The sequence below is a fragment of the Salmo salar genome, chromosome 05 (assembly GCF_965601325.2).
Source record: "Salmo salar chromosome 05, fSalSal1, whole genome shotgun sequence".
NCBI classification, from domain to species: domain Eukaryota; kingdom Metazoa; phylum Chordata; class Actinopteri; order Salmoniformes; family Salmonidae; genus Salmo; species Salmo salar.
In genome coordinates, this window is record NC_138295.1 from 66134558 (window position 1) to 66147745 (window position 13188).

The 13188-nt window shown below is 41.5% G+C and overlaps 1 protein-coding gene across 1 annotated transcript; it reads right to left on the reverse strand.

Moving 5' to 3' along the window:
- Positions 1-2547: 2547 nt before the first annotated feature.
- On the reverse strand, positions 2548-5568 carry LOC106605521 (transmembrane protein 158). Its single transcript, XM_014201262.3, has one exon. It carries the CDS (start codon positions 5298-5300, stop codon positions 4605-4607), a length of 696 nt encoding a protein of 231 aa, XP_014056737.1. The 5' UTR covers positions 5301-5568; the 3' UTR covers positions 2548-4604.
- Positions 5569-13188: the final 7620 nt, after the last annotated feature.

Below are 13188 nucleotides of genomic sequence, written 5' to 3' on the forward strand. Positions count from 1 at the left end.
CAACATATTTGAACTCGGTGCCGTTTTTTAAAAGAGTTTCTAGAAAAATAAGCTTTAATGTAATACAAAATGAACAGACTGAGGTCTGATAGGTATTTAGTCAAATCTAGCCTTTTAGACCTCGATAGCAAGCTTCACTGGACCAATGGCACATATAATTTGGCCACACCATGAACTGTCGTTTTTCATTACCAAACAAGTTCAACTTAATTACAAATAGGGTGATCATCATTAGACTACGTGTTGCTCAAAAGTCGAAATCAATGACTTGTTATTATGTAATAACTCAATAATAATGCCATCTTAGATTGTCCAGCAGAGCAGAAGCCATGTTTCTGTAACACCCAAGCACACATGGCAAATATAGCACACGTACCATCTATGCATTAGAGCCATGTGCTGAATTCAGCTGACACTCCTAGACAACGCAATAGCTAAAGTTCCTAGACAACGCAATAGCTAAAGTTCTGGGGATTGGGACTGACAGTGAAAGAAACAAGATTGAACAAGCAATGTTATTGACTACCCGTGAGTTCACCAGAGAGATGGTGGTGAGGGCCTGAGATGCAGGAGTGTTCCCTGCGAGGATAAGCTATGATGGGGATAATGACTGTGAACAGGAACAACAAGGAGGATCAACAGAAGGGGGTGCAAGGAGCTTGTTGAGAGAGATTCTTCTCTCCTTTCACAAACATAATTTAACAAGGATGCTTCCCACTGGGCACACCATGTCATTTCAACGTGGAAATGTTGGTAATATTTGGTTGAGATGTTGATCAATGAGATTTCAGTCTTTATTCACCCACTCAAAAAGTCAGCCAGAATTTGTTTGAATTCCCAATGTATCACTGTGCTTTCAACCATCTTAAAAGCACAACCAAATTCCAATGAAAAAACGATGAGTTTTTTATTTAGTTGTCATCTAAATGTGTTATCACTCCACTTTCAACCATTTAAAAGCACAGCTAAGTTCAAATGGGAGTACAATGTCAGATATTTTAATGTGTAATCATTGTGCTAAATCTCATAGCACAACCAAATTACCTGGATTGCAGCTGAGATTACATGAAAGTGCATAGTGCAAGTGATCAATGCTGTTCGAGATTCTGCACAGATTATTATAGCAATTGTGAAGATCTCCACAGACCTGCAACCTTTGCATGCTACCTTGAACATGCACACTTTCTATGATGACATAAGAAGCCATTTATAGCTACAGTAGGCTAACTTCACGTTGTGACCATGGATGTGCTACTCATTTTAAGGTTGAATAAATTCTGTTACATTAGTTTGTAAGATATACTTAATTTTAGGCTATTTACTCTATTACAAAAGTAATATTGAATTGTGTTTGGTTGACAACACAACCAAAAATCAACATTTAAAGGATATCGAATGCTTTGATAGTTTCCTCTGAGCCACTGGCTTAATCCTATTCTTTAACGTTTATTTTTGGTTTAGTTGGAGACGTGAATCCAATATACAATTTGTTAACTTTATCGACAAGTTAATAGGCTATTTACTGTATCGCAAAAGTGATATTGAATTGTGTTTTGTTGTCAACGCAACCAAATATCACTATTTGAAGGAGATTTAAAATTTGTGCCGCTGACTTAGTCTGGCGTTAATTCCAGTTTGTCTACAAATTAATATTTTATATGTTGGATTCACGTCTCCATCCCAACCAATAATCAAAGTTAAATAGGATTAAATCCAATAAAACTTTAAATAAAGTGCATTTAACGTTTGATTGATTTAGTCCTATTCTTTAACTTTGATTCTCGGTTGAGATTACGATTTGAATCCAACATATAAATTATACATTTGCAGACAAACTGGAATCAAAGGCAGACTTATTCAGTGGCACAGATGGAACTATCCAAACAGAAGATACATGTCCTTCAAATGTTGATATTTGGTTGCGTTGACAACCAAACACAATTCAATGTCCAGTTTGTATAAACATTTATCATTTATATGTTGGATTCATGTCTCCATCTCAAACAAAAATCTAAGGTAAATAATAAGACTAAATCTAATCTAATCAACGTTTAAATGCACTTTAAATAAAGTTGATTTGATTTAGTCCTACTCTTTAACCATGCTTTTTGGTTGAGATGGAGACGTGTCCAACACATTTCAATTATTCATTTGAAGATTAAATTTGAACTCAACCAAAGCATGAAACCCTAGGCCTATATGTATGGTCTATTTTTGTTGAACCCTGGGTTGAATTGAAACAATAGCTGTAGATTCCATGTCACCATATGTTGACAAATTCAACCAGTTTGTACACAGTGGTTTGTGTGTTACTCAGAAACACATAAGCACATCAACTTGCTTACCTAAAAATTCTCATCGCCTACTCACATTTGAAAGATGAATGCAAATTCCCAGCTGCTATTCCCTGAAGCGTTCTCAAACAGAGAATGGAGCGTTGTCGTTTCTCTTTCAGTTACAGGCCATAGCACATTTCACCGACCTAGTCTATTCGCCTAATCGGTCACGAAGCCGTTAGTTCAAAATAAATAGGTCTCCTCACCTCCGTATTATGTAAAACAAATACATTTTATTTATTCATTCATTCATGTTATCTCATACAAATAAATACAAATATGTTATCAGCTTAGTTTTAATTGTGTTATATAGATAAATCTAACATTATAAATAATATTAAACAATATCAGAGAGGGGTTGCCTATACGTCAAAATATTTGATACAACATCCAAAATAAATTCAGGTAGGCCTATGACATTTATGCATTTATTTTTGACAAGATCTACCCACCACGTATTACAGCACACTTTTTCATTCAAGTTCATGAGAAAAACTATAATTTCTCTCTACATAAACACAACAAATAGCAGGCCTCAGTGGTGTGTGTAGCGGAGGGAATGCGCAGTTTTACACCGTATACCCACTTCTTTTTCAGTGGGCATTGCGTGTATTTCTTAATGCTTAGGTTAAATGTTGATAAACTATTATTTCTTCACATTTTAGATGCAGCAATGGGCACATGGCGTTAGGCCTACACGAGAATGTTCCAAAATGCAATTAGCAGGAAAACACCATTCTAAAATGTGCACCGCACATGTGAGAGGTTTCATGGATGGAGATTGAAATATCTATAAGAAATGTAGATACTATGGAGATATAAAGATGCAACAACCTTCATCGGTTGCTAATATGAATAGGATAATGCATTTGGCTGCTAGACAATGAAATAAAGTTGAAAGAAAACCAGTAGAACAGGAAAATGCATATGAGGAAGTCTTTATCAAATAATTGCCTCCACCTTTCTATGGTGGGATTTTGGCTATAGGCTACTTTGAAGAAATGGTAAGGCATGCCTCATAATACGGAGTAAAACATCTAGGTTTCAAACAATTAAGGAACAGGAAAAATATAGTGATGCTAATGATAGGCCTAGCCGTCTTCTGGTAGACAGAAAGGCTTTCCCAAAAACTGGGAAATGTTAACTAGCTACAAAGTAGCCTATGCCTACATGGCAGAATGATATCAGGATTATTTGCATTAATCCAGTGGCCATTTGTTTTGTAAACTCCATCTCATGTGCTACAGAAACACCACTAGCAAACAACATTGCTAGGTGCTGTCACACTGGAATTATTAAAGGGTAACTACACAAAAATAGTTTTATCTTAGATATTTCCCAGAGCTCAAAAGTAGTCTCCTGATGTGGTATTGTTATGGACATTGTTATGGTCTTTGAAAGCATTGTTATGGACTTAGAACATCCAATTTTGTTGTTTTTCTATAAAACAAAGTGTGACTTTGAGAGTGAAAATCTGAATATAAATAAATAGATCTGAAACCTTTGAATTTCTGACTCAGTTGACAGCCTAATTTATCTGTTTCAATATTATGCCTACAATTAGCCTACTTGCACAGTACAGCTTGGGTTGGCCTGACTGTGAAAGACCAATATGAACAGTACAGCTTGGGTTGGCCTGACTGTGAAAGACCAATATGAACAGTACAGCTTGGGTTGGCCTGACTGTGAAAGACCAATATGAACAGTACAGCTTGGGTTGGCCTGACTGTGAAAGACCAATATGAACAATACAGCTTTAGTTGGCCTGACTGTGAAAGACCAATATGAACAATTATCATTGTTTCTCATAGAATATTTCCCACAGGGCACCTTTCCTTCGCTGGGCGGGCCGTTTGGGACATTTTTGCCAAAATTAGAGTATACCCACTTCTTCAGGCACCACTACACCACTGCCAGGCCAATAGGCAATAATCCTACAAAGATTTAAAACCATACAAACACTGTTTACAGTGAAATGTTGTTAACACACTCTACATATGCACCTATCCTATAGACAATGTAATACATAGGCTACATTTACAATACCACAACCTATCTTTAAAACTATTGGTCTTCTTATAGTGAAGGCCTATCAATAGGAAATAGACCAAAACCAAAAATGCACTCTTTCATTCTAAACGGTAAAATTGGAAACGGACATTCTTTTATACGGGTAGAATGTGAAGAAAAAAAAAACGTTGAAATATGTATTCTACAGTATTTTTAGCCTATTGGCTTGGGGGCTTATCTCCAGAATTTGATCATTCTTTATCTCGGCCGTCTCTGTTCCATTCCGTTGGGCAGAAATCCTGCAATAATAGGCACCGGCCATATGAGGGCAGCAACACTCCACACTATTATCACTAGAGTCATGAAACAAGCCACAAGAGTTGACTCGATGGGTTTACGGTTCAATCTCCAACTTTTGTCCCCATTTAGTTCGTCAAGGCTGAAGTCAACACAGCAGAAATTGATGGGATCCCCCGTCTGCTGAGCCTTTGACTTGCCGAATCGCCGGTATCGTGACATGCCACATCCAACACACAGTCTAAACTCCTGCTGGCCGCCGGTGACTCCGAGGTGTTCGATGAGAACAGGTGAGATGGCTCTGTTGATAGCAGCAGAGAAAAAAGCCCTTCCATTGTTATTGGCGGTATATATAAACACATCGCACTGGAAACCGAAGTTGCTACCCCAACGAGCCACCAGCGAGGTGGGGAAAAGTCTCTGCACGCTGACGTTGCAATGTGGCAACGGCTGTAACGAAGTGTCTGACGAGGAGGCTTCGCTCTCCTCCACGGATCTCTTCGAGTAGTGCACGTCCACCTCCAAGTTGGCCAAGAATCTGTTGGTGGAGTTGATGGGGGGTAACAGGAGGTCCTCGTCGCTCCAGCCGTGGCACCGCTGGAGTAGTCCGGCTACGGTGGTCAGGGCCAGCAGAAAAGTCGGGGAGTTGCTCAGCATGGCATTGGGTGCGTCGCTCCTACTCGCATGATGTTCCGTAGGGATGCAAGGCAACTGACGAGGCGTGTCCGTCGTTAATAAAATGCAGAAAACGGCCGTCTCCAGCGCTTACACAAACATCCATAGTGTGCATCTTCCGTTGCGGGAGAGGACAGTTGGAAACGTCAGCTGCCCGTCACACGCGCCGTGCGCGCCCCCCGCCCTAGATTTGGTTCCCAAAGTAACTGGCTTCTTGCCAAACTGCTACTGGGCGTTACTTTGCATGCAAGAGATAGGCTGTGGTGTGCTGCGAGGACTCTGGTACTCTCTCAGGTGTGTGAGGAAGGAAAGGAGGAGTTGCCCTATCTGGGAACATGCATTGCAACCTTCGCGCCTCTCTTCACTTAATACGTGCGCGGCTTCAGGGACATGGTGGGAGGAAGATACAAGGCATTCCCCCTCCTCTTCCTCCCTCCCTGTAGGATATCTGCAACCCTGGGATGGATAAGTTATTGTGTAATGTATGATTGTTCCAAAACATATCACCCTTATTGCTTTCTATTTGGGCAACTGAGTCCCTATGCCCTAGGCCTGTAATATGAATTGTGATGCAGGAAAATATGTCTCCTTATGACTCAAATTTTTACTTTGTCAAAAGAGTAAAATGTTCAATGGCGCTAAAGCGGATTCGAGATTCAGCACCATTGAAGCGGACAGCAACTCATGAATTCCACAGACAATGGACTGGGAGAATTCCGCTCCAGGGTGACGTTCCCCATTGGTACAGACCTAGGATCAGCTTCCCCTCGCCCAACCCCATAAGTGAGGAAAATGCTAAACTGACCCAGGATCAGCGTCAAGGGCCAACTTGTCTTCGCCCTACTCCAAGAAGCCTTACTAAGAAGAAGTCCTGAAGGGGAAGGCTCCCATGCTAGACTGTTCAGCCATATTTAAAACAATAAACCTATATTATAGTAAATAATAGGGAATAAATCTGCAAATAAACAAAAATTGACTTCTCCATTGTTTGTTTTAAATCCCGACCACGCCATCAGTGATTCCTGGCCTGTCGCCACCTCTTCCATTCTATGAGAAGGTAGAGTCCCATAATTGGTGCTCATTCAACGGAACTAGTCAATCTATTGATTATCCTCAAATGCCTCTTCAGGGTGAGTCTGCGTGCACACCAGTTGATGGTAATTACACAAGCATAAGATGGCAATGAAATCCCCCTTAGGATGCCAGGAGCAAGGCATATCAAATCAAAGCTTAGGATGCCAGGAGCAAGGCATATCAAATCAAAGCTTAGGATGCCAGGAGCAAGGCATATCAAATCAAAGCTTAGGATGCCAGGAGCAAGGCATATCAAATCAAAGCTTAGGATGCCAGGAGCAAGGCATATCAAATCAAAGCTTAGGATGCCAGGAGCAAGGCATATCAAATCAAAGCTTAGGATGCCAGGAGCAAAGCATATCAAATCAAAGCTTAGGATGCCAGGCGCAAGGCATATCAAATCAAAGCGTAGGATGCCAGGAGCAAGGCATATCAAATCAAAGCTTAGGATGCCAGGAGCAAAGCATATCAAATCAAAGCTTAGGATGCCAGGAGCAAGGCATATCAAATCAAAGCTTAGGATGCCAGGCGCAAGGCATATCAAATCAAAGCGTAGGATGCCAGGAGCAAGGCATATCAAATCAAAGCTTAGGATGCCAGGAGCAAGGCATATCAAATCAAAGCTTAGGATGCCAGGAGCAAGGCATATCAAATCAAAGCTTAGGATGCCAGGAGCAAGGCATATCAAATCAAAGCTTAGGATGCCAGGAGCAAGGCATATCAAATCAAAGCTTAGGATGCCAGGCGCAAGCCATATCAAATCAACGCAGATGAATTGCCTTAAGGGGAAGTAATCAAGTTAGATGCTCTCTCTTTATGATAATGTATTTAGTGTTAATTATTTCTATTTCAGCCCCAGTCAGACTTCTTAGAGTGCATGTTTAGATGTGTTACCACCAGCAGACTCAGTAATGCCATGTGTTGGGATCACATCAAATCAAATTGTATTTGCCACATGCGCCGAATACAACAAAATGCTGTATTCGCTTGTAAGTAAGCTGAAATGCTTACTTACAAGCCCTTAACCACCTGCCGTTCAATAAATATTTACTAAATAAACGAAAGTTTTATTATTTTTTTATCTAAAAGTAACACAAGAAAATGACATAACAATAACAAGGCTATATACAGTTTGTGACAGACAGCCGTTATGGAGGAACATTACTGGCAAATTCTACTGGGAAATGTAGCTGTGGTGCACTCAAAGGTAGCCAGGCACATCAGTAAACATCTGTCTCTCTCTATAAGCGCAGGTAGGACACCTTGTGAGAGTGACTCAGCTGTTTTGTGACACATAGGATTGCTTTTTAACTGTATTTGATGTTGGAAAATACAATGAACCTCAATGTGTTAGGAACATCTCCATTTTGTGAGTGGGAAAACCTGATTTAGAATTACAGCCACGTTACTGGGACACAGCTGGCTGCAGTGTTGGCAGGGATTTTATTTTTCTGTTGCGCTTTAATCAAGGTTTACATATTTTACTAGCACACCTGTGCTATTTTGGCATGTGACAATGTCCGAAACCTCCCCTCTGCCACCATGTAGGCTGTTGTTCTATTCTATGCCTTCAGGTTTTGTACAGACCTGATTAGATTACGCTCACACACATAGCGGTGTCACAGAGTTCAATGGAAAATGTCCCCTGGACGTCTATATCACATGTCTGGCTTGAAGCCTGGCTGAAGAGAAAAAAACACATCCTGACTGCTTGTCTTGTTGCAGTTGACAGTTTCAAAACAGATATAATTTACCCCACAAAACACTTAATCATTTAGACCACAGGTATGCATAAATCACATTAATTTCAGGGTCAAATAAACTAAAGAGGATTGTTACGAATTCCCTGCCGGTGACTGTTATCAGCACCTCACAACTCTAAGCTCCACACTCCACTCCCCATCCCCCATGACCGTAGCCTGAGAATCTAGACTCTAGGGGGTAACAGAAACCTGCCTCTCAAACTCCCTCTGACCTGTGTGACCTGTGTGACCTGTGCCCTGGTAGATCGCTAGGGAGGTTACTAGAGGTCTGGACATCTGCCCATCGTCTTGACTCTGCAGGTCACACTATACTGTCTCCCTCAAGCAGTGGCAGAGAGCAACATCTGTCTCTGCCCATCAACAACTGGACTCACTCATATCTCTGGACTTGTGGGATGGTGTGGGTGCCCAAAGTGAGTTGTGTGACATTTGTATATTGTTCTTCATAGTTAGTTACTATTATTGTCTATTGTATGTTGAGTTTACTGTGCTGTGTGATACTCTGCAGATGGCATATGCAATCTATACAGTCCTTTCACATTTACTACTGCTATATTCTGTAAGATTCTGTATCTATGCATTTGTGCCCTGGTGTATTCATTCGGTATGTGTGTATTAATTACCTCTGTTTCTGTCCATTACAGAACCACTATGCTATAAGAACAAAAACATGTGCTATCTAGAACCTTAAAGGGTTCTTTGTTTGTCCCCATAGGAGAACCCTTTGAAGAACCCTTTTTGGTTTCAGGTAGAACCCTTTTGGGTTCCATGTAGAACCCTTTCTACAGAGGGTTCTACATGGAACCCAAAACGGTTCTACTTGGAACCAATAAGGATTCTACCTGGAACCAAAAGGGTTCTCCTGTGGGGACAGCCGAAGAACCCTTTTGGAACTCTTTTTTCTAAGAGTGTACCATTCCACTATCTTTCTCACTCTATATCCCAATGTACATTCCCACTCTATATCCCAATGTACATTCCCACTTTATATCCCAATGTACATTCCCATGTGCATCCCCATATTCATCTTCCTCGGTGCGTTTAAATAAAGTTCCTGTGTGTTAACTCTTGGGCTGCTTTTTCCCCTCTAACCGGGGACGATGTCAGTGAGTCACAAACAAGTAAAATACATAGAGCCAGGTCGCTCTCTTTCACTGATATACATTAATGTTATATGGGATATTCCTTATTCTAACTTTCCTTTAATGTTTAAGCCAGAAAACCACAATCAACGTGAGAGCCCTTTTCAAAAGATAAGAGCCAGGCTTTACAGGGTTAACCGTCACAAGGGTCATCAACCTGGAGAGGGAAAAAAGCAAAACATTAATGACACAGTTTCTCTTTTTATGTTTGTCGGGAATATGTATGACACTTGTATGAATTATATTTCCCTTTGAGCTGCTTGAATGGTTTAATTTGCTGTGAAGGACTGCCTCCAGCCTTTTGATGTGAGCACCAGCTGAAGTAAAAGACAGGTCGCCTCTGGCCTCAATTTGCACCTGAAAACACCTCTCCTCCTCTATTCCTCCCCTGTTGTTTATTAAGACCTATTCTGTTCCATCTTTTCCTTGAAAACTTCCACACACACTCCTCCCCAATGCGCGCACACACACACACACACACACACAACACACACACACACACACACACACACACACACACACACACACACACACACACACACACACACACACACACACACACACACACACACACACACACACACACACACACACACACACACACACACACACACACACACACCCATTGCTTGACACTGATCGACATACACAAATACAGAGACAATGACACACAAACTCGCCCACACATTCCCAAATACATCCCCCTCCAAATATCAAATATGCTCCAGACAGACAATGTGCCCGGCGAATGGAGCGAAAATGTAAATTACTTTCTTGTTCATTAATTATGCTATAAAAATGTAAATTGCTTCAGTGCCAAAAATGCTAATGGGACAGAGATAAAAGTCTCTCTTGTGCCAAAGTAGAATGTATAAAAAGATTAATTTTCTCAAAATGTATCTCTTTTTACCGGGGACCTTGCTAAAAAGAGACCTGTTCATGGCTTCTGGTCTCTCCTCCATCCACTCTCACTGTGCAGGAGCAGACAGGCAGTATTTCTCTGTACTATAGGCTCACACAGACAACCTGTTTCATTAGATATTGGCTATTGGATAAATTTGTCTTCACATCCTCCATGCTCTCACTCCTTTTGTGGATCTGAGCCTTGTGACTGAGTCCCTTGATTCTTCTTACTTCCGCTGTTCCTTTTCATTCCAACAAAGGCAAGGCAAGTCCCCTGACCCATCACCATGGTAACCAGCTGACCTTTACTTATTGGTTGAGATGAGGGACAATTTAGAAGTGGAGAGATTTAGAGAGGAGTTATATTATTAATGTCCATCTGATTCTATCTTTAGGAGAAACTTGAAAAGTGCCTCTGGGTAGGATGTGTGTTCAGGTTAGGGTTTATGTTAGTTTCTATAGCTACTTGCATGTCCGGTGCATTGTCTTACATCAGATAACATGTTGATTCCACCTGCACCGGTTGAGGGATGAGCGTCGTGGAGGAGGGACGCTATCTGACGTGAGACAATGTGGCTGGTGTGGTTGTGTACTCATACAGTGAATGAGAGGTTTGATATGATTACATTTGTACATGCCTTAAAAAACAACAACAGTGACAACACCAATATATATGAGGGGACTGACAAACCAACACACCGACACTCTAACACATACATTATTTTTTGTTATTGTTGTATTGTTTGTATATCGATGTATTTTACATTTGTGTGACTGTCCTTGTGTGACTGTCTATCAGTGTTTTCTTACTTGTCAGGTATTTTTGTTGTTGTGGACCCCAGAAAGAATACTGCTGCCCCTGTGAAAGCTAATGGGGATTCAAATAAACCAATCGTGTCAAAAGGATTACTATTTAGATTGAGAAGTTGGACAGGCCGACTCAAATGCCCCCAACATATACTGTGATTGTGGTGAGTAGCAAAATGTTTCAATCTGCAGAGATCAGGGTACACACAATCTTCCCTCCTCCTCCTCCCCCCTGTGTCTGTGAGACTGCAGATGGATCCATAGGAGAAAGGAGCACTAATTAGTAGCATTAACTAACGAGGAGTCCTGATAGGAGCCGTGCGGGATGGCGGGCGGAGGAAGGAAGCGTTGTGTTATTATGTACTGTATGTGGAGGTGCTCATTTCTCTCACAGGAAGCAGAATTATCAGTCTTGATGAGGCAAAGCAGCACTGTTTATTAGACACACAACATCAAGACACTGATTAAAACAAGACGATGTGAATCTGAACTCCCATGTTGACCTGTTATAATAGCACTGGGCAAGATCAGAGGAACGATACAAACTATAATGTCTCTGTGTTTCTTAATAAGGCCCTCTCAGGAGATTCAGTGGTTGTTGTGGGCTGGAAGGGTTAGTATGGGGCAATATAGTTTGGGGTAAATTATGGATTTGATTAGAAACTTCTCATGTACTGGCACGTGATGTATAGGCACTAGTACCAAACTACTTTTTTGTTCAGTTTTGTATCTGAGTTTATTGTTAGGCAGTTTCTTAATACAGTACTATGATGGTTTGTCAGAATTCAGACCACTGTTAGTGAAAAGTAAGAAACTGTATAACAATGCTTCTGAGAAGTAATCGTTCTCAAAATAGAACTGATCTTGCTGTTCCACCTGACAAATAAGAACACCAGGGTCATAGTTAACACACCTGCTTGAACACCAAGGGAAATGTTACAGTTGACATGGTAATGACCTTGGATGTCTATGGTCTCTACTAACTAACAAATCTACTCCTTCTGCCTTTCAGAACCATCCGTCTTCACCACACCACCGTGTTCCGCTTTTTCTATCTTTGTCTTCTCTGGGAAAAGATCAATGAAGGACACAGTGCACGGCCGGCCGGGCGCCTGCTGAGGGGTTGTCGACATGAAATAGGCCCTGGGAATATCATCACACTTATCAGACCCTCTGAACAATGGTCACAGGCAGAGGCTGATCAGGCCCTTCCTCATTGGACTCTGGGAGCCAAGACGGTGTGAGATTGCTTCTTGCCTGCGCCGATGCCTCCACTTCTCAGCGCGGCCGACGTGGACGTGAATCACACGTCGTCCCCCAAAAGGTCACCTTTTGATAGGTTGGAACCGACCAGTCCCCCCCACCACCTTCCACCCACCACCCCACCGCATCCTCTCCTCTATCCAGTCACACAGAGGAGGAACGTTCTCTCTCTGATGCTGTGTGATCGGTTGTCTTCTGGTTCTGTGCGTGTGTGTGTGTGTGTGTGTGAGTGTGTGTGAACTGTAACCACCCTCCGAAACATGGCGAGAGGGTGTGATTAACATGGGTTGTTTGTCATGGTTGAGCCTGAGAGGTGGGAGGGAGGGAGGAGGGGAGGGAGGAGGGGTGTGGGTGGAGGTAGACTTCTGCTTGCAGAAGAGATTACTTTAGTTTGAAATAGGCATCAGAGAAAGTGTTTGAACTGACATTCAAAGGCAAAGAGGGAGTTGATCAAATCTGTCAGTCATTAGCTCATCCCAGAGTAATTGTTGATGAATAGATGGCTGTGTTATTTTACTATATTGGTTTGAGATCTATTACTTAAATTGCAAATTAAAGAAGTGGAATCATGTAATAATTGTGAAACTAAGATGGAGAGAATGAGAGAAAAATAAATGAAGGGTGAAAGAGAGTCTTATCCCAACCACTGAGTCACTTATCCTGTGTCCCCTCCAAACCAAAAACAACCTTCCAACAACCACAATAAAATGACATACTGGTTCATTGCAGCAATTGAAATAACCCACAGTCCTCCTGCTTTGATCTCATATAACCTCCCACACTGTTAAAATGAACTAAGGTGGTGTTCCACATCTACAGTAGAAGTCGGAAGTTTACATACACTTAGGTTGGAGTCATTAAAACTCATTTTTCAACCACTCTACACATTTCTTGTTAACAAACTATAGTTTTGGCAAG

Coding starts and splice junctions, on each gene's coding strand:
- LOC106605521 (XM_014201262.3), bottom strand. CDS start 5,300: ATGCTGAGCAACTCCCCGACTTTTCTGCTGGCCCTGACCACCGTAGCC.